Source organism: Erpetoichthys calabaricus, chromosome 9, assembly GCF_900747795.2.
Source record: "Erpetoichthys calabaricus chromosome 9, fErpCal1.3, whole genome shotgun sequence".
NCBI lineage: Eukaryota > Metazoa > Chordata > Cladistia > Polypteriformes > Polypteridae > Erpetoichthys > Erpetoichthys calabaricus.
In genome coordinates, this window is record NC_041402.2 from 185,187,255 (window position 1) to 185,210,177 (window position 22,923).

The 22,923-nt window shown below is 38.7% G+C and overlaps 1 protein-coding gene across 1 annotated transcript in view; it reads right to left on the reverse strand.

Annotated features, from left to right (window-relative positions):
* Window positions 1–22,923, reverse strand: part of pomt1 (protein-O-mannosyltransferase 1) — a 42,116-nt gene that overhangs the window by 1,387 nt on the left and 17,806 nt on the right. The window contains exons 7-19 of the mRNA XM_028808628.2: window positions 21,746–21,814; window positions 20,126–20,219; window positions 16,556–16,711; window positions 14,239–14,369; window positions 13,812–13,907; window positions 12,247–12,339; window positions 11,982–12,078; window positions 9,424–9,516; window positions 6,982–7,102; window positions 6,721–6,818; window positions 3,680–3,793; window positions 563–689; window positions 262–439 (exon numbers count right to left, since the gene is read on the reverse strand). Of these exons, the coding sequence (XP_028664461.1) occupies window positions 262–439; window positions 563–689; window positions 3,680–3,793; window positions 6,721–6,818; window positions 6,982–7,102; window positions 9,424–9,516; window positions 11,982–12,078; window positions 12,247–12,339; window positions 13,812–13,907; window positions 14,239–14,369; window positions 16,556–16,711; window positions 20,126–20,219; window positions 21,746–21,814 (1,467 nt within the window). The remainder of the gene's footprint in view (window positions 1–261; window positions 440–562; window positions 690–3,679; window positions 3,794–6,720; window positions 6,819–6,981; window positions 7,103–9,423; window positions 9,517–11,981; window positions 12,079–12,246; window positions 12,340–13,811; window positions 13,908–14,238; window positions 14,370–16,555; window positions 16,712–20,125; window positions 20,220–21,745; window positions 21,815–22,923) is intronic.

The following is a 22,923-nucleotide window of genomic DNA, read 5'->3' on the forward strand; positions in this document are numbered from 1 at the left end:
ATTTGATGCACCTTATAGAAACAAAACACCTGAACTCAGTCCTTTTGGTGGGGAGGGGGGGGGGGTGCCCACATTTGGCCATATTAAGTGCAACAAGGTAAGTTAGACTAGTGAAGTCATTTACAGAAATAAATTAACCTCTGGGTGACCACTGGTCACAATAGTTCAGGTAAAAGCCTGCAGATGCTCATCCCCTCAAATCACACTGAGCTTCATACCTTATCACTTTGACTAGACGGCTTCACAAAACCAAGCTATTACCTGATGACATGGTCGTAGGTATGCTGGAGCATGATGGGAAAGAGCAGGATTTTGAAGGTCAGCGCTGGCAGATAGTGATAGAGGAAGAGGGTTTTCTCCATGGTGAAGAAAGGTAAGTAATTAATCGCCCAACCTCCAGCACAGATCACGCCGGCCTGGACCCACTGTGTCCAAGAATCTGCAAACGAGCAAGCAAGAACATATCAGACAAGAGAGATCACAAGCAGATATCCACAGTGCCTGGATTGAACAAGTGGGACAGGACATATGTGACTACCATTTTTGGGTTTCATTAGCTTACCTTCTGGAATATCTTTGATTTTACGGCGGCGTCTCACTGAATACCAAAGAAATAAGATCACATAGATGCATAAAGCAAGATTAGCTGAAGACCAGGTCACTATATTCCCAATCAAATGTATTTGGGCCTACAAAAGAGAAAACAAATGAACACACCGCCCTCATTAATTCTAAACATTACAAACACATGGGATTATGGGACTTTCACTTTATGCATGATCTGAATCTATAAAGCACATTTTATTGGTTTACTAGCCACAGTACTGGCATTACCTGGGTATACTGTATATTAGTATAATGAGTTAAGGTATGAAAGCAAATATTACTAATTTTTAAATGCTGAACCTTTGTCAGTGTTGGCTGTCCCACTTGTCATCTCCACCACTTCTCGATCAAGGTTTCTGGTCTCCTAAGTTGTGAATTTGTTCTTTCTGTATTCATTATTGGTGGTAACTACTTGCTGGGTTGATAACATGAATAATACTTATTTTGTATTCCCTGGTTTACTGTGGTATCACAATGTTTGATGTTTAATAAACTGGATGGCTTGTTGAACAATTGAATCACTGATATAGCTATAGGATGGAAAAACTACCGCTTTGTGTGTGGTTCCCTCTAGTCCGGAAGAAACTTTTGAAACTCCATAAACTCTGTTAACTGTAATATACATGCACAACGTCACTAACATCCACTCAGCTGCTCTGGAGTAATGCACATTTTTATGGTGCTGGCCCCACCATTACTCCTCTCTAATAAAATTCTTGAAACTCCATGAAATCTATATTTTAAATTGCATGAACAATAATGTAATAGCCAATTTTTATGAAAGTAGACATAGCTGTTCTTGACTGATGTGCGATTTTTGTGTTGACGCCACTCAATGTCACTTCCACTGAATCACAGACATGAAATGGAGCATTCACTGTAAGTAGGGTGAAACCTAAGCAACATGACAAATATATTATCTGCTGAACTATATTTGTATAAATATGTCACAATATGCTGTAAGTATATGTATATGTATTTTAAGCACTGGAAATTTACAAAATGAACAAATCTTCTACCAGGACAGCAGATGTATACATAATTTTCTGAAAGTAAAGGTGATGTGTGGGACAGAGTATGATCTGGTGATTGCTCAAGCCAGGATGAGGAGATAACAGAGCAAATGAAAGCCAGGTAGCATAAATGGGAGTAAACACTAGCCTGACATTGTTAAAAGGGAAGACACATGGTTTTGTGATAGAGTCCTAATCCTCATATACTCTGAATTAGGCAGACCTGAACAAAATGCTTCAAATCCCACACTTTTAACACACTGTCAGAGATGGTTGCTACTGTAGTTCAATATTTCACTTTTTCTTTAACATCTGTAATCCCAGGCAATTAGAGTACAAGAACAGGCGGGAGACAATGTTATACATGCATTCATACATTATAGATAATATTCCCAAAACAGGTACAAGACAACTGGGCAATATGCTACCAGGCGGCTCTTTGTCTTATGTTGATTGGTCTCTGATTCGAGGTGGTCCAGCATTGCCCTTGACCCAGAGACCCAGTCATCCTCTTCCTTGGTTGGAAAATGGCTAAGACAGGCAGCATGGCCTTTCTGAATATGATCACAGTGGGAGTGAGAGTTTCTTTGCAACTGTCTTTATGCTAGTCCAATTTCTTTGATGTACCTCCTGGATCAATGGAATATCATAGTGCAGACCGATATGCCCTACTTCATTCCAGTCCTGTTTAGGAAAGACTCAGGCCCCATTCCAGCCATGGTTATATTTCTAAAAGCATACTCCCCACTTCCACAGGCTGAAACTCATCAAATCCCTCCCATAACAGGCTATTTTATGAAACCAATTACAAGTAGATCAATGCAAGGCCTTCAACCCCCAGTCTCAGCCCACCTGTACTCCACCAGGCTAGGTTGCGAATCAACAATGTATCACCTGTATACAGAATTCTTTTCAAATGAACTAGCTTAAACATTATTAAAAAGTATAACAACAATTTTACAAGTAAAGACAATCTACAAAATTATGAGGGCGATTCAAAAATGATCTGCACTCCGGTTATATGAAAACTTCTGTTAGCAGCACTGCCTTATCAGTGCTTTCTGAACGAGGTTCCTGTCTCCCCAGTCACTGCTGTGCAAGTGTGAACATATTATGTCAGATCGTTTGTAACTGCGGTGTGAGAAACAATGGCTGCCCCGCTTGTGATGTGCATGAAAGAGCAATGTGCAATGATTCATTTTTTGTGGTCTGAGTGCTAATATTTACCAAAGACTTTTTGCACAGTATGGGGAAAGTGTTTTGTCGTGAAGAATTGCGTATGAATGGATAGAGAAGTTCAAGGAAGGTCGCACAAGTGTCAGCCATGAAGAAGGAGCTGGACGCCAACTGATGACAACATTGAGCGTGCATGTGAAATGACTGTTGAATAGATGATGTGGCAATTCATTTGCAAATCAGCCATGGCTCTGCCTATGCAATAATCCATGACAGACTTGGGTTTTGAAAGAAGCCCTACGAGGATGAAGATTCACGTCTGATGAAGAGGTGAAGACAGCAGTGAATTTGTGGCTCACATCTCAGCCTAAAAAATTTTTAATGAAGGAATATGAAAGTTTGTTGACAATTGGACAAAGAGTATTGAGAAGTAGGGAGATTATGTCGAAAAAATTATGTACAGTATTTGTCTTTTTTGAAAGAGGATTAAAATAAATTCCACAGCCAGAGTGCGGATAATTTTTGACTCACCCTCGTATTTATCATACAAGATATTACCAATTGTTTTCTCTCCACCTCTCACACCATGTGGATATTCCATAGCATGGTCAACAGATGCTATTCCTCCTGTTTTCTTAGAAGTTGAGACATGGATGTAGATGGGATACCACCCCCATTCCTCCATCAATTATTGACACCGTACTGTTCCAAGGACCTTCAGGTGCTATTTGGGAATAAAAGCTGACCCTTCCTTCCTTCCTTCTCTAGCCAAGCCCATGGTGGTAAGGGGATTTGTTGATTTCTGCAGTGTTGTGATTTTTAAAGAAACATGCGCCCAGGTGTGTGGGGTTTTAAGAGGAAAAAGATAAAGAAATGACACTCACATTGCTAGAGGGGTGGAGCCAGTAGGCGACGTTGGTATCCATGGTGATCCAGTCCAAGGGGGAGGAGCTATATTTGTGCTCTGTCTCTTCATTTTTAAAGGTCAACATTTTCCACTACATAAAAAGTAAGAAATGTATTTGCCAAATAATGTGAACAATAACACATTACACACTGTGCATACTGAAAAGGGACAAAGTCCATAATGGATGTGACAAAAAATAATCTTATATATAATTCGCCAGCCTACTCACTCACTCACATCTGTCCGAAGCCGAATGCGCAGTCGCCTTCTGCGCAGCTGCCCATAAAACCTTACGAGACCGACATCGCGGCAGGCGGCGGATTTACGGCCGCGAAAATTCAAAGAGAAAGGCGACTTCGATTAAAGCTCTAGAGGCCTGAAAGGCGATTTTGACTACAGCTCGAGGCCTAATTACGCATTCATTCAATACACCTATATCAGGTTTGTGGTGCTTATACTTATTACTATTCCATATTATACTGGAACATTCATCATTCAATATTATACTATAGGCCTGGAAAATTCATCAACTAACAGTACAAGCCTGTACAGTAATGAGTAAAGCGGACTACAATCATTACAGAACAACTTCTTTGTTACTTATCATTTGTTCTTCATACACTTCTGACACAAACTCGTGCCCGTTTCATCTTACGTTTTCGAAATGGGCTCTTTGTCTAGTCCTAAATAATAAACACTCTCACAGAATTGTATCATCACATAATGTGTCTTAACTTTCTATGCCATATAATCATGTTCAATGCAGTGAAAAAAATCTGTATTTCTCTAGGACTGAACAATATATCAAAATATATGGACAGCAACATTAAACTGTAGCAATGCTATATGCTCAGTGCATAAATGGACCATAATTGCAGCTTTCAAGTCCTCATTTTTTTCAGTAGACATCAGAGAAGCAAGATAAAAGTTACATGGTATAAAGAAGCAGGAAGAGCAAGAAGTTCATGTCATGCTTCAGCTTTATAAACAGCAGAGGGTGGCATCAAAAGTAACTACTAAAGAATATCAAAAAAGTGAATGAATGTAGCCTCCATTTTGGAGTCACCATTCACAGTAATAAATGTATGAAATGAACTCTTACAACTATTCCCTGTGACAATTTTTAGACTGGGCAGTAATAAGTATTTATCTCCAGTGGCACCACTTCAACATTCACATCCCATGTGATTATAAAGCAAAAATACTGTTGAACAGTGCCCACCATTAAAGAGGTTTAATTATCCAGACTCCTTTACACATGCATACAGACTGGACTGGTAATTAAAAAAAAAAAAAAATTAAAAAGCATCCCTTAAACTGTCCAGTGTAAACAGACTGATCTGCTTAAGTAATTGGCTTAACAAGTAATTGAAAATCAATTTTTTCTTTTTTGTCTTCATATCATTTTAAAGACGGCATTATTTACAGAACTAAACCAAAGTGCTGGACATAATTAGCATTGTGATGTAAAAAGTAAAATTAAAAAAAAAAAAAAAATTACTCTGAGCAGTTGGCGGATTAGTTTTTCACCGTTTATTCATTTGTTTCTTTTCAACAAATGCCATGCAATAATTTAACAAGCCTAGGCAAGTGGTTATTGAAACGGTTTTGTATTAGAAAGTAATCGCGGAGTGTTTTCTTTTTTTATTTAAATATAATAATATGCTTGAATGCATAATATTTTGATTAATATGCAGTTACTTCAATTAAAATTATAATCATGTAATTGCAATTTAATTTTCTAATCAAAAAGCTGGCCTCATTAGCATACATTAGTAATTCAAACAATGTTAAACTGTATGGCTATGGGTCACATTTGTATTAACTTGAAAGAAAATCTTATTTTCTTAATAGAATTTATAACAACTCAAATACTTAAGCACCCAGCAAATAAAATATCCAGCCTCCCAGCTCATTTCTTTTCTTTGTTTATCTTTCTGACGATTCCATTCAAAGTTGTTAGTTTTGTATACAACAATGTACAAGGTTGGCATGGTAGTGCTTGGGCTCAAATCCTGTCTTGGCCTGTGCCTCCATAGAGTTTGCATGTTCGTTTTCCAAGTAGTACAGTTTCCTCCCATATCACAAACAAATGCAGAACTGATGAATGGCAAACTCTATTGTGACAAAATGTGGCGTACGAACCACTTTCTTTCAGGATTGCATCCATCCAAATGCTGCCACCTTCTCATCAACCTGAACTGGGATGACTAAGCTCAAAAGTCTCCAGATGGAAGGTTAATATTATTGGTACTACTACTAGAGTTCAGTCCTATTTAGCTGCAGACACTGCTGGGATGGGTTCTGGTCCTTTGCTACTGTAAAAACAATGAAAAGGTTTGGAACTGAATGAATTAATGTAAAGATTACTGTACTGATTACCAGGGTGTACTAGCAAAGGAATCATTTTTAAATGCACTTCCACAAACAACATGACAGATGTAAGGTAACTTGTATAGGGGGCACTTGAGTTTTCTTCAAACTCTTCTGATGCTTTCATTTAATCTGAGCTTTTTCATTCTTTTTTGCTTGATTGATTCTTCGACATACTGAACCTCAAACACTCAACTGGGAGGCCATTGATCCCATTTGCTTTTATTTAGATCCAGTGATAATTTGATTTGATAGCTTTTATGGCTAAATTGTTTAAATGGTGCCATCTACTGACTAAAATATGAATTGCTAGCATACAGTGGTGTAAAAGTTCAGCTTAATGTAAGAGCTCTAAAGTTAGTATTTAATGACACTGCATCATCTTTTCTTGATGGTACACAAATGAACATGTCTCAGTCAATCCCTACCTATTATACGGTTTAGGATTAAAAAGTTAATAAAGGCAATCTGTAATTAGAAGAAAAAAAGCAGAAGACATCGATCTTGGTGAGAATGAACAAACAGTTGGACACATGCTATAATGAAAATGACTGATAGACAATGATTAAAGACAAATTATATCTAATTGAACTACAAACTTGCTTATTGCTCAATATTAATCGTTAATACTTTGCAAAGACTCACCTGCAGTTCTGAGAATTTTGCCAGAAAACTCAGATTTTTGCTTGTATCCATTTGTGTTGGTAGGTGCAGTTCAGCTTCTCTGTCCTTCTGCTCGTGGCCTAAAAAAAAAAAAAAAAGGAAAAAGGAAGCTAAACGACAGATCGATAGACAGACAGACAGGGAGGTAAATTCACCTGAAATACCATAATCATTTTTTATCCTACTGGACCTCTGACTAGTATGTGCCACACATTTTGGCTATAGGGTATTAGCTTTGCTTACTTTTTCCATATCTGTGCTCCTCGACATTCCACTCCATGCTCTGGTGGTACCCTTTCGACACTTTATCTGCAACAGTCTCTAGCTGGCGGAAACCCCAGTCTGGCAAAGAAGCTCCACTCAACTACAAAAACAAAAAAAATAGGAGAAAAATCTAATTACCAAAAAATGGCTGAGTTGGGAGAGGACAGTCTATAAGAACCACCATGACAGTATCTCCACCCCTAAGTTTACTTTTTAAATTTAAACTAATACCCATATTTCATAAAAAGAAAATAACCCAAAACACATTAACACATACCATCTCTTAATATTATATAATTTAAAGCAAGCATGAAAATGACACTGGAAAATGTTTACCAGAAGGGCGGTGCTTGGTTAGTCATGTGATGAGTAACACATGAGCATCACAACTAAGGTCTTTCTCAACAATAAAATTGATATTAATGCTATTCTGCACATACAACAGCTACTATACTAAGTAACCTGTATAAATAAGGCTGTGACAGGAATAAGGACAAAGGCCTAATTTTTTTTTTTTTTTTTAATACCATTCCCACCTGCTAACTAAAGCACAGAACTAGCCTTTGACCACAAGCACACTGAATGATTTGTCCTTCACCAGGCTGCATGTCAGAAGCATCGTCCCATAGCCACTCATTCTTGAATCTGACATTACAGAGATATGTGCATCTTATTTTTTATACCCACCACAGTAGCCTTTTAAAAGTTTTAGTAATAGTAATTTATTTATATAGTGCCCTTCACAGACAAAAGGTCACAGAGCACTGAACAGCAAATACAGTACAAATACAACAGTTAAAACAAACAAAACCAACAAAAACAAATAAACAAACAGGAACTATTCAGCACGGATTAAAAGCTTGTTTAAAAAGAAATGTTTTTAGTTGCTTTTTTAAAAGAATCAACAGACTCGACTCCATGCAGACCACAAGGCAGGCTATTCCACAGTCTTGGTGCCACAGACTGAAAGGCACGATTCCCCATGGGTTTTTAGTCGAGTGCGTGGGACAACAAGAAGGCCCTGTTGCCCAGATCTGACAGCCCGACAAGCTGTATGGCGTTGGAGCAGGCTGGTTAGGTGCTCAGGAGCTTGTCCATGCAAAGCTCTGAAAGTACTAACATTTTAAAATGAATTCTATAAAACACTGGGAGCCAGTGCAGTTTGTGCAAAATGGGGGTGATATGATCACTTTGGCTAGTGCGAGTTAGGTGCCTGGCAGCTGCATTTTGAACTAACTGAAGGCATGAGAGGACTTTTTTTCAGACCCATTTAGAGAGCATTACAGTAATCAAGCCGTGAGGAAACAACAGAATGAGCAAGCATCTCCAATTCTGATTTTGAAACAACATTTCTTAGTTTTGTGAGATTTCTTAAATGAAAGAAACACGAGCAGCTGACTGACCTTACATATTCATCAAGTGTCAGGGACTGGTCAAAAAAAAAAAACCAAAAAAAAAACCCCAAGGTTACGTAGACTCGACTTAATAACAGGAGAGACAGAAGATAATTTTAAACTGACCTCAGAATGAAGAACAGGAGGAGCAACAATTAGTACCTCAGTTTGTCCTGAATTCAACTGCAGGTAATTACTACTGAGCCAGTCATTAACCTGAGACAGACTCAACCAAAGTGACCAAAGTATTAATTTGGTTAGGCTTAAATGAAAAATAAAGCTGTATATTATCTGCATATAGATGATATGAGATGTCCTTAAAAGATTTAAGAATCTGTGATAGGGGAAAAATATATAAAGAGAAAAGTACAGGTCCAAGAACCGAGCCCTGTGGCCCTCCACATGTCAAAGGAGCAGAGTCGGATGAAAAGCCAGCCACACCAACTGAGAAACTTCTATTTGACAAATAAGAGGAGAACCAGTCCAAAGCACAGCCAGAGACACCTAACAGCTCTAATCTTTTAATTGAGATCCGATGGTCCACCGTATCAAAAGCTGCAGTAAGATCTAACAGTACAAGCACAGAGCACCTGCCTGCATCAGCAGCAATTAAAAGATCATTAAAAACTTTTAGAAGAACTGTTTCTGTAGAATGTCGCCTCTGAAAACCAGATTGAAAATAATCAAAGAACGGCTGCTTTTCTAAGAAGGCACAAAGTTGCTGTTCAACCACCTTTTCCAAAACTTTGGCAATAAAAGGCTGTTCTGAAATTGGCCTGTAATTACTCAAAATAGAGGGATCAGAATTAGATTTTTTCAACAACGGTTGAATTACAGCATGTTTAAAATAAGATGGAACCACACCAGATCTCAAGGAGCAATTTATGATATTCAAAAGGCACGGACCTTTACCTCACTCCTGCACAGAACCAACCTTACACACATTCACAGCAATATATTTAGGTCTCATTCTGCAATGGCTAAGTCTGCTAATCAACATCACAATATGTAAAGAAATCTGGGATACCTTCAAAACGGCAGAGGTGTTCACATGTATTAGCCGAACATTGGACAGAATTGCTTTCCATACTCCATGCTCCGTTTCCCTGTTCACAATTTCCTAGAAGCAAAAGAACATTAGTGGTCATGTTAAATAGTTACAGAGCTGGTATATAAAAGGAGTATGCCACCTTTGCTAGAAATGCGGTGCTGGTGTCCAAGAGCCTAGTCATTGGCAGTGCAGTCACGCAATACAGATATTTATGTCTGGAGACAACCATAAGTTACTTTAACTTAAAACTGGGTGGGGAACAATTAGATGGCTCTGAATGTCATGTTTCTGAACCAATCTAATACCTCATGAAGGCAATGCTCAAAGTAGGGGCAGTGATTTTGAACTGCAAAGACCAGTGGTGCTTGTTACCCTGGTCTGATAGACATCAAGCTTCTGATTACAATGAATCATCTACAGTAGAAAAGTTTCCAAAAACTTTTAGACTTTGGTGTGTCACATGTTCAGGGAACACATTGCACATTTCAAATAAACATAACCTGTCACAAAGGAAAAACCTTTCTGTAACATCAGATTACTGGCATTCAAAGACATCCATGGGTGAGTCATAAATGTGAATAGTTTGTTATTACAGGTGCGGTGGCGTCCTCTGTTGTTCAGTGTTACAACATTAATGCAGCAGTTGATGGAAGTTTGAAAGAATTGGCAACCATATTCATGAAAATATGAACGGTGAAATATGAATTTGAAGTAAATGATGTGTCACACACCATCAAAAGGACTGCTGTTAAGAGCTGATAGCAAAGAGCCACAGGAGATGCAGATTTCATGACTCAAAACACCTGAATCAACAAATCTTTCTAACACCACCAGTACAGCATGGATATGGCTGCACAGCATCCACCTTCTGACTGCAAATCTAAGCGAATAGCTGAAGGGAGTTAACACTGCTGTCAGATTGAAAATGCAAATATGCCATGCCAGAATATAGGAGCAGCATTTTAACACGTAGTATATCCATAGACCACAATACCTATCTAAACTCTGTTTGCCTTTATTATGCCATATAGTGATATAGTAGTCAAAATGACAAAAAGATATCCTAGCAGAAATTAGTACATCTGAAACATGTAGAGTTCAGTAGTTGCATGTCTATAGTGCCACCGTGCTAATTACAATTTAAATAATAATCATGAAACTTCAGTTACTTTGTGCTACTGAGCTCCTGAAATAACTAACTCTTTAATATTATTTATTGTATCAGTATGCTGCTGCTGAAGAATGTGAATTTCCCATTGGGATTAATAAAGTATCTATCTATCTATCTAACTTTAGCTTTTTTTTTCTCTATCAGAATCAAGTATTTTGCTCAGTCTCTTTCTGAAATCTCAGAAGTTTACACTTTAAGGACTGGAGGAATCAGGGGTGGGTATTTTAGGAAGAAGCCCTGTAGGCGGAGCCTTTGCAGTACAGAATTTTGCTGCTATTCTCTACAAGTTTTTTAACGGGTTGCCCCAAGACATGTATTATCATGCGAGAATAATCTCTGACCCCGCGAGACTACTGTCCGTGTAGAGTCCACCTGCCGTTTCAATAAGGACTTTCTTTTTTTCCCCCTTTAACACATCCTGGAAGTGTGTGTGTGTTTAGCATCTCCAAGATGACATGAGTACATGAATGAAAGTTAATGTATGCCCGAGTGTGCAGTGCAAATGACCAACATCTCATCTACGATTGGTTATTACCTCACTCCCAGTGCTGAATTGTTTGAAAATTAAAGAAGGAAGCCTTCTCACTTATAAATAGAAGAATAAAAAGTATAAAATGTCACTCCAAGAACCCAGAAGTTACAGAAGTACTGCCATTAATGATATCATTATGCAAATCAGTGCTAGGTGAGGAAGTAGCTTCTAATTATGAGCCTACAGTATATAAATAAAGTGTCAATAAGGACTGACTTACAAGAAAGATGTCAAAGCTAGATGCACATGTCTGATTGTTTAATGTGACTTCTGCTTTCTTCATAAACCACAGAACCGACCTTAGTGACACCACCATACTGAACATTCTGCTTTACTCCCAGGCCTAGCGCTAACAGTACTATTCTACTCACAAGAATTCCTGAAGCTCTGGTTAGGGCTCTGTGACAAGACTGATTTTGTAATAGCACTCCTCACTTCTTTACACAGGTTTCGGTACTGCTTCTACGTACAAACTTTTCTTGCTCTAACAGCACTCAAGTTATGAGAAGTGTCACAGAGTATTATAATCCATTTTTTTTATTTGGTTGATAACTTTATCCAAGTCACTTACAATACTTGAAATACAATTGGTTACATTTCCTTTTATTTTTTCAATAGGAGCACATACATGTGAAGTGATGGTCACAGAGTGTCAGTAGTGGGATTTGACCCTAAAATCCTTAACCACTATGCCACACTGCCTGCCTAAGTAACAAATTGGGTCACATGGGAATGCATACCTCTGGTGCAAATTGTTCATAACACAAAAGGATACTATGGTCCATCCTGGGGAAAAAAAAGACCGAAGTGTATGTTAGACTGTAAACTTACCACTCTCCATAGGTTCTGTGCTGGCATGGAAATGTTATAGTCAATGTAACAGGACACTTCTTGTGAGTGAGGACTCATGGGAGCTGCAACATCATGCCTGTTAGATGACATAACATAAGATGATCAGATTTTAGGTTCACTGTCACTTTGTTAGAGAGACTCATGCATTACTGAGAGATTTATCAACCTCTACTACTATTACTACTACTACTACTAGTGACAGCTTTAAAAAACAAATTAAATAAAGAAAATGCCATATACATACGTGTTCAGGAATCGCGATGTCATGCCATGAACTAGCTGAATGAGATCTCCATGGCGCACAGATCGGGGTGGGTTACTAACTACAAGATCCTGCCTGGAAAAAAACAAAACTCATTTAACAGAAACACACAGGACAACTTAACAAAATGCAGTAATTGAATTATTTCCATCCATCCATCCTCTTCCGCTTATACGAGGTCGGGTCGCGGGGGCAGCAGCTTGAGCAGAGATGCCCAGACTTCCCTCTCCTTGGCCACTTCTTCTAGCTCTTCCAGGGGAATCCCAAGGCGTTCCCAGGCCAGCTGAGAGACATAGTCCCTCCAGCGTGTCCTGGGTCTTCCCCGGGGCCTCCTCCCGGGTAGACATGCCCAGAACACCTCAACAGGAAGGCGTCCAGGAGACATCCTGAACAGATGCCCGAGGCACTTCATCTGACCCCTCTCGATGCAGAGGAGCAGCGGCTCTACTCTGAGTCCCTCCCGGATGACTGAGCTTCTCACCCTATCTTTAAGGGAAAGCCCAGACATCCTGCAGAGGAAACTCATTTCAGCCGCTTGTATTCGCGATCTCGTTCTTTCAGTCACTACGCATAGCTCATGACCATAGGTGAGGGTAGGAACATAGAACGACTGGTAAATTGAAAGCTTCGCCTTGCGGCTCAGCTCCTTTTTCACCACGACAGACCGATGCACAGCCTGCATTACTGCAGATGCCGCACCGATCCGCCTGTCGATCTCACGCTCCATTCTTCCCTCACTCATGAACAAGATCCCGAGATACTTGAACTCCTCCACTTGGGGCAGGATCTCGCTACCAACCCTGAGAGGGCACTCCACCTTTTTCCTTTTGGAATTATTTCCTAAACCACTGAAAAATGCACCATTTAGGTAAAGCATAACAAAACTATTAGATGATAATTTTAAACCCTCTATTATTATTCTTTCATTAACTCTAGCTGTAAGGGAACGAGTTAGGAAGACAACCTGACCTAATAATCTGGATTATTTTAGAGCACACTGGGCTGCCAAAATATAGTACTTAATAAGCATATGCGGAGATAGTTTTATATTCTGTGTAAGTTTTTTTTTTACTGATAATACTCCATGGATATTTTTCAATCATTTTAAAACAGTGCTATGAAAGGTAAAATAAGCTAACATAGTCAAAACTATATAATCACCTTCAGGGTCATGGTGGGCTGAACTGTTCCAGCAGCACTGCGTACAAGGCGAGTAATAGGTGACAGTGCATCACAAGACCCACACGGCAAATTTGGACATATTAATTTACCTAAAACAGTGATCTTTGAGGAAGTAAGAGAAAAATTGAAAGCCCAGAGAAATACTCAGTGCAGACACGGGGAGAACATATGAATTCCACACAGACAACGACAAAGCATGAGAATCGGCTCTTTGAGGCAGCAATGCTAACCACTATGCTGTCATATTTAATATAAACGGTGCGATACCAAAATAATAAAGCAAGAATCGGGTTTATGAAACGTTAGATGATGCCAGAAAATGAAACTCTGGAAACTTGTACAATTTTAGAAATTTAAACACCTACCTTGTTGGGTCCTTCACAATCCACCAATTATTAACATCCTTAAATGGGTAACACGTGACCTGTTGCTGGTGAGAGCTTCCTCTGCCATTGTCATACCTTACAAAATGTAACATAACATAAAAGTCAAGCTAATTCTGGGTTATGGCAAGGCTGAGTCTATGCTAGTAATACTGGGCATAAAGGTAACAAACTGGTGTATAATTATCTACTGTACTACTACTGTGATGTTAAAGTAATAAGAGAGGAACTACACTTAATTGATTGGATATTATGATAGCCTCTCTCTTCTCACTAGTGAAGACGTTATAAAATTCAGAATAAGCATTAACTATCAGTCAGCATTAATGGGGTGTAGAAAATAGCCACCAAATGCAAATGCATGAAAAAATACAGCAGTCCTATCTGCTTCTTAAAGAGAAAAAGTCACCTGATGGGATAGTTGCTCTTGTGAGAGTGTAGCCAGCAGGGCATGGGCTTTCCCAAGACATTACGCATGGTGATCTGTGAGCCGTACGCCACCTCCAGAGGCTGTCCTTGAGTGATCCTGGCCAAACCACCCTAAAGTGTGGAAAGAACAGCACAGTGGGCCAACATAGGTCATTCAAAGATCATGCAGTTCAACAGCACTTCAGTGTCCAGTCAGCCTTGAAATTTAAATCCCATTTAGTAAAGGATTTGCTAATTTCATTGCTCTTTTAGGTAGCTCACTATCTTTAGAGCTTGCTTTAGCTAGTCTAGTTGAAGTTCATGTAACTATGAACGGGTTGCCCTGTGGTTGCATGGACACTGCTCATTTCAATATGAAATTTCAGCTCATACTGCTACAGACTCGGCACTGAAGTTATCCCCGGGTAATGCAGGAGTCAGTGCTGGTACAATATATTACATATTCATATACATACTTATACATACACTATGTAATACATACTGCTCAAAAAAATTAAAGGAACACTTTGAAAACACATCAGATCTCATTGGGGAAAAGAAATCATGCTAGATATCTCTACTGATATGGACTGGGTAATGTGTTAAGAATGAAAGGATGCCACATCGTTTGATGGAAATGAAAATGATCAACCTACAGAGGGCTGAATTCAAAGACACCCCGAAAATCAAAGTGAAAAAAATGATTTGGCAGGCTAGTCCATTTTGCCGAAATTTCATTGTAGCAACTCCATGTGCTTGTATGCATGCCTTAGAATATCAGGGTGGGGGGCATGCACCTAAAGAGATGACAGATGGTGTCCTGGGGGATCTCCTCCCAGAACTTGACCAGGGCATCACTGAGCTCCTGGGCAGTCTGAGGTGCAACCTGGCGGGGTCGAATGGACCGAAACATAAATCCAATAGAACAGGCGAGCGTGGGGGGGGGGGCAGTCAATGGTATCAATTCCTTCATCCTCCAGGAACTGCCTGCAAACTCTCGCCACATGAGGCCAAGCATTGTCTTGCACCAGGAGGAACCCAGGACCAGCTGCACCAGGATAGGGTCTGACAATGGGTCCAAGGATTTCATTCAGATACCTAATGGCAGTCAAGGTCCCGTTGTCTTGCCTGTAGAGGTCTGTGCGTCCCTCCATGGATATGCCTCCCCAGACCATCACTGACCCACCACCAAACCGGTATGCTGAACAATGTTACAGGCAGCATAACGTTCTCCATGGATTATCCAGACCCTTTCACGTCTGTTACATGTGCTCAGGGTGAACTTGCTTCATCTGTGAAAAGCACAGGGTACCAGTAGTGGACCTGCCAATTCTGGTATTCTATGGCAAATGCCAATCGAGCTCCACGGTGCCGGGCAGTGAGCACAAGGAACACTAGAGGATGTCGGGCCCTCATGCCACCCTCATGAAGTCTGCTTCCGATTGTTTGGTCAGACACATTCACACCAGTGGCCCGCCTGCTGGAGGTCATTTTGTAGGCTCTGGCAGTGCTCATCCTGTTCCTCCTTACCCAAAGGAACAGATACTGGTCCAGCTGATGGGTTAAGGACCTTCTATGGCCCTGTCCGGCTATCCTAGAGTAACTGCCTGTCTCCTGGAATCTCCTCCATGCCCTTGAGACTGTGCTGGGAGACACAGCAAACCTGGCAATGGCACGTATTGATGTGCCATCCTTGAGAAGTTGGACTACCTGTGCAACCTCTGTAGGGTCCAGGTACTCGCCTCATGCTACCAGTAGTGACACTGACCATAGCCAAATGCAAAACTAGTGACAAAACAGATGAGGAGGGGAAAAATGTAAGTGGCCTTCACCTCTTAAACCATTCCTGATTTGGGGGTCATCTCATTGTTGCCCCTCTATTGCACCAGTTGTTAATTTCATTAACACCAAAGCAGCTGAAACTGATTAACAACCCCCTCTGCTACTTAACTGACTGGATCAATAGCCCAGAACTTTCATCAACTTGATGCTATACTCCGATTAGTGTTCCTTTAATTTTTTTGAGCAGTATATATATATATATATATATATATATATATATATATATATATATATATATATATATATACACATACATACATACACACATACATATATATATATACAGTACATACACACAAACTGTATATGTAAATTAAATATATCTGTTTTCCAAACTAATGGACTACTGTAATTGTCATGTGGAACTGCTACAGTTTATTAACAAAGAAAAAAAATATCAAACTAAGCCAAACATACAAACCTTGGATAGTACACTGGACTGCCATATGCAGTTTTAAAAAGGCTAAATTTCTCACCTCTAAACTTGCTTGAAATGCACTTGTCATTATCTGGTCATGAGGTCCTGAGCGGTACAACAAGTGAAGATGAGCATAGAAGAATCCCACATAAAGCAGAGCAGGCAATAGAAGCAAAGCAAAAATCCTGGCCAAAACATGGCACAACACTGTAACCTAAGAAGTGAAAGCATCACATCAGAAATTAAAATATTTTAAGGTACTTGTTCTCAAATCTTTTTTTGTTTAATCAGTCAATTAAAATCTGTTCTGTTTTCCAAACAACAGAAAAGTGAGCGCCTGCTGATGACATGACACCTTTACATTTGAATTGACTTATATGGCATCACTGGTAATCATATTAAAACAGTTACCAGTGATGTCACAGTAACAGAAAAGGAAAGTTTAAAAAAATAAATAAATAAATAGATAGTTGTCTGTGATACTATCGCACTGAACACAAGAAGTTTGACACTGAGAAAACCATTTTGCCCATCAAGTCTGTATGTTAGCTAATTGCCAAGTTCTTTCAACATTCCATCCAGCCATTTTTAAATGTTGTCAAAGTTTGAGCTTCAACTCCATGAGTCCATAGTTTGATCCTGATTCCCAAGACTCCTTAAATGAAGACATGGTTTCTGGCTATTATCTTAAATGCACTTCTCCTTCATTTTTTAACAAGAGTCCTTGAGTATGCTTAACTGAAACAATGGTGCTGGTAGAATTTTACCAATACCTTTTGGGAAAAATTGTACATTGTTGCTGGTTCAAATCCCATTACTACCATGCCATAAGCGGTCCTACCCTATTCGGCCCTTGAGCAAGGCTCTTAACCTGAAAATTGCTCCGGAGCATAGCCCCTTTAAGTTATGAATAGCCACAAAAATCATGTACGCAGTAACTGCATAGCAATAAAAACAAAAAACACAGCCATGTTATCTGCAGATCATAATCATTGATTCTCTAAATATCATAATTTATTGGGAAAGTGCCACTGTGACCTGCTATCCATTATGGTCTATTGCAGCCAAAACTTTTATGCTGGGACTTAACACACATTTTGATTCTTCACTACATATATATGTTTGACATGTACACACACACACAGAGTAAAATATGAATGACAATTAGCCATAAATCCTCCACAACCAACAACTAAAAACAGAACAAAATGTGTAATTTTGACATGACTTCAGTTGGAGCTTGAATGAAAGCTATTGAGCCACCACAAGCCTATTTGGGCTCAGTTTTGTACAATGCAAATAAAAACAGGTACTTTGTGTTCTGTTCTAGTGTGTGATTGCATTCGCTTGTTAGTGTCATTTTAGCATATATTTGTCTCAAAATATTTAACAATATTATATGTCTTTAATGAAGTAAATAAATTAAAATTGTTCTTTCAACAATTTTATTCAGCAAAAGAGTGTCAAGAAGTGTGATGGGGACTCCTTTACACCATCAACAATACACCCGTATAGACCCTCAACTGGGACTGCCAAGTCAGAATTCTCTCTTTTTAATTTTCTTCTTTTTTAGTCATTCTGGTGCGTGTTCAGAATATGCGTATGTATATTTATTTCCCTATTTATTTATTTTAAACCGAGCTTCTGTAAAAAGCTAAATTTCCTCAAGGAAACAAATAAACTTCTATCTACAACTTTTAAAACTGTTAATTCATTCCCTGAACAAACCTGAATGTTAAGACATATCGTTATTTTCTCACTTGTTCATTTATCCCTTAGAAAAAAAAAAAAAACACACACAGACTTCTGTCCTAAAAATACTTTCAAATCTTTGAACATTTTTAAATTATTCTCAATTAAAATTATATCCACGTTTTTGTTCAGATATCATTTTTACTGAAAACAGATATGGAAAGAAGACTTTAAAATAATTAATTACAAGCATGCATTACTAGTAAAAACAGTAGTATTAGTATTGTCATATTATATAGCACAGTGAAGGTCTAACTTGCAAGTCTGTCTAACACAACCACATTGCCAATCTCTGTAAATCTGAGCCCTAGCACTACGTTTTGGGATGAGAATGTCTGAATTTTGCAAAATGGCAGCAATGTCTAACATTTCAGATTGCCAGTCTTACTTTAGCTTCCATACATTGTGCCAAACTTTGCAGTCCTTGCCAAGAAGGTCTGTCCCTCTGAGTTGGTAAGGTCTTAAGGTATGGACTAGTGTTATGGCAGGAAGAAGCCATTATTATTTTTAAAAGATCATGAAGTTGGGCTCTAATATTGGATGGATTGGAAGTCAAAATAAAACCCGACACTGCTCATGAACCATCCAAACATGCAACATTGACAATAGATTGTGTGAAGGAGGATTGTCAGTCTGCCAAGTGCCAGTCTAATTGTTTGCTGTTGCTGCACATGCTCTGTAGTGAGGACTGAACAGTCAAGTGAAACGACTACTCACTGCGTACAATGCAACAAAATGTGCTAACATTACAACCTGCTGAGGTAGGACCTGGAGGAATGGTAAAAGTGAACAGTAAGGCTCTGTTTTAAAATGTGCATCAATTATTAAAAAAAAAAAAATACAACCCCACGGACAAAACCCTCCCTCTGCCCCAATCTTGCAAACTGGCAATAGGTGATTCAAACTTGCTGCAGAGCTTTTCAGACAGCTATCCATTTTAGTTCACTTCATGACACTTGTTTTTTCACTTAACGAAGAGATGCCAGTATGTAGCCATTCTCATCTTAACAGACTACTTTCCATCTATCTGAACATCCGAAGGGTTAAAAAAAAAAAACGTTTAATAGCGTACCATTGGCTTTAAATAACTAGCAAGTATGCATGTGCTGTGCTTCAAGAGGAACAATGCAAACAGTCTCCTGCCTAATCAAATTCCGAGATACAGTGCAGGCTACTGACTACCCTGATTGCAGTCGGTAGAAAGTAGGAAACTGCTGTGGATAGAGCACCAGTGCATCACAAGGCCCACACGTTCACTTGCCCACATTTATATTGGGCCAATCTGGAATCTCCAATTTACTATTTAGGGATGTGAGAAGATAAGCATGAACAAATGCAAAATTCAAATCAAAGACAATGGATCCAATAAAGCAACAGAGCCAACAATTGTGTTAGCGTGACAAAAATAAATAAATTGTGAAAAACCTAAACAACAATGAAAACAATAAAAATGCACATTTTACCAACATTTCCTCTAGCCTGTGAGCACAGAATCCTCTGTGACTCAGATAAGAGTTCTTTTATGGGAAATGAGTACAGTTTCCATGGGATAAATGTATTATAATTATTAGTAATTAGTTATGGTTTACATTAATGGGAAGACAACCAAACAAACTTTACACACAGAACTGTCACTTTTTGTTGATAGAACTCTTAGCCCAGGCACTGAGTGTGTGGCTTTAATATGTTCTAAACATTTCTTGTATTTTTTTCCCCTAGGTGTTCCAGGTTTCCTTCCACATCTGAAAAACATGAAGGTCAAGATTCATGGCCAATGAAAAATGGATAAATACGAGTGTGAATGTTACTGGGGTGCTACTTTTTTGTTTCAAAAATTTGGAGCAAAACACTTCATAGCTGGTCATGCAATACTCACATGCCCAATGGCACGGTTGCCAATGATCTGCCAAGTGTGTGTCCCTGCAATGCCCAGCAGAAGCACATAGGTGAACAAGCCCATGTATTTGACACTGAAAAGTAAATTCATAATTATCAGTTAAAAAAGACTAACTGTTAGCCAGATGAAATAATCCTTAAATTGTGAAATAAAATATTTTCTTAATAATAAAAATAAAGACTAAAATTAATGTCACATTACACGACTTCTAGGCGTATAGTATATCAGACTTGCTGTTTACAGTTGCTGATCTTGTCATTTTAAATAACTGGGGGGTGGGAGAATCACAGGGAAGTCAAATTACACGACTGTGTACCGACCTTCCAAAACAGTTTTGTGACGGCCAGTGGCGAATGCTGTTCAAAGAGCTAACGGGTATGGCAAGTTCAGCTGTAATCACAGTTCTTTATATTATGTTTTTTCCATTCTCTCATGGTACACAATACACAAATGATGCTGGGTGTTTCTGGCTTACGGTCTGGACTAATTGGCCCTGCAGTGTTCTTTATACCCTTGGCTATATGTGTGTGTCCAACCTTTTCAGTTTAATGAAGGACCTTAAAAAGTCATCATCTACATTTATATATATATATATATATATATATATATATATATATAAAAAAAAAAACAATTGCAGTTTCAGTTCGAAGTTTTTCAAATTAAGGGCATGCAACACAGAGAAACGCCAGTATGCCAGTAGAGAAATGCAACTTTTTTGGGGGAAAAAAAAAACAAAAACAAAAAAAACACAAAAAACCCATTGTGCTGCATCTTCACGTTTACCTACTGTTGAGGAGGACTGCCCTAAATTTGAAAAGGTCACCAAGAAAGTCCACGTTGCAGAAAAATAAGCCATCAGTCTGATGCTCCTGTTTGGAAGAAGCATACATTCCTATCCTTTACACACCAGGACTGTATGTACAAAATCATTGTTTCAGTTGTTTGCTGGGCCTTACACTGACCAGCACATACCTGACCACACCACAGCAGTTCTTAGTGCTGCTGCTGGATGGGCAGGGTGCAGATTATGCATTGTTTGTATGTTCAGTCCATGTTGTACTTTGTCATTTTACATTTCATAGCCATTTGATTTCTCAACTTTAAGTAAGTGTTACCATTTCCATTTAGACAGTTTACAGTCAGTAGATTTTTCTGAGCAGCAGGTGGCTGGAAGGCTCTCAATTCACTTAATGTTTAAATTTTTATTGTTTTATTCTGTCAAATGATGAGGATGTAAAAAAAGTATCACAAAGACCTTAGGCCAAATCGAGACTGACTGGGCATAGAATGCAATTTTTTGACTTTTTTTATGAAAAGTGTGTGAACTTGAATATTTCAGTAGTAATTATTAAAGCAAGGTCAGGATAGTCTTTTCCATTGCATCTTTAACTGAGTACCACTTTCATTTTTATTCATTTGATGCTATATTTCTACGGAGAGTAAGTGGGCAGGTTTTCCTGGTCCCTCTGTTTTAAGCTGCTATCTGGCCAAATAATTTTGTATGTGATTGTGTAAGTTTAAATTAAGCCATGGGATATTATGCAGTGATTAGAAGAATTACCATTAATTTAGCACTGCCAAAGATTTAAAAATACTTACCCCACAGCACAAGTACAGGCCAAGCCAGTCAGTAGAAGCCATGACCACCAACTCGTAGAGAAAGCACCACTAGGGATAATAAATGAAAAGGACCCAATGTCCACTCAGTCTTTCAGAGCTCTAGCCTAACTTAACTAGGACGGCAAGACATTGGAGATATCACAGAGCTATGAATGTAAGTCATTTTCCCCCTCTTCCTCGTAGCTTTTGTAACTGGCAGAGAGTTTGACCTACCTGCAATGGAGATGATGTGAAGTCACAGAATTACAGGATTCACAGCATAAACTGTCAGCAAAAAATTGAAGCTGCTAGTACTAAATTGTGACAAAAATGTTTTGCAAAACAGCACACAATATGGGTCAAACGCTTTAATGCAAGAAGATACATAAAATACAAAATAATAGCTTGAGATATGCTGTATTTATTCTTCAGTTATTTTCCACAATATTTGCAATTTGGAATCTTATTAAGACAGCATATAGTTCCCAAAAATCAGACCAAAATAAATAAGATATTCCAGTATGCCTTAAAAACATACACAAGACCACAGGATTGTTTAAAAAAAATTGTGTTTCTAATTCTGTAGTTTAGCAACTGTTCAAACATGCTACTACTGGCTGGTCATGGATGCTTTAGGTGGTGCTTCAATATTAGAAGGCACTATAACCTTCCTACAAGACAATGACACCATGCTAAAAGAAAAGACAACACTGGAGTGGCTTAGGCTCAACTCTGTGAATGTTTATGAGTGGCTCAGTCACAGCTCAGACTTGAACCCGATCAAACACCTTCTGAGAGACCTGAAAATAGCTGTCCACCGATGGTCTCCATCCAAGCTGGCAGAGCTTCAGAGCATCAACAGAGAAAAAGGGCAGAATATTCCCAAATCCAAGTGTGTGAAGCTCATCGCACCAAACACAAGAAGGCTGCAGGCTTGAATTGGTGCCAAAGGTATTTAACTAAGTACGGAGTAAAGGGTCTGAATACTTGTGCCAATTATATTTTTCAGGTTTTTAATTGTAATAAATTTACAAACATTTCTAAAATCTTGTTTATGCGTGGTCATTCTGGGGTATTGAGTGTTAGTTGATGAGGTAAAAAATGAATTTCAATGATTTCAGAACAAGGCTGCTACATAACAAAATGTGTAAAAAGTGAAGGGATCTGAATACTTTGTG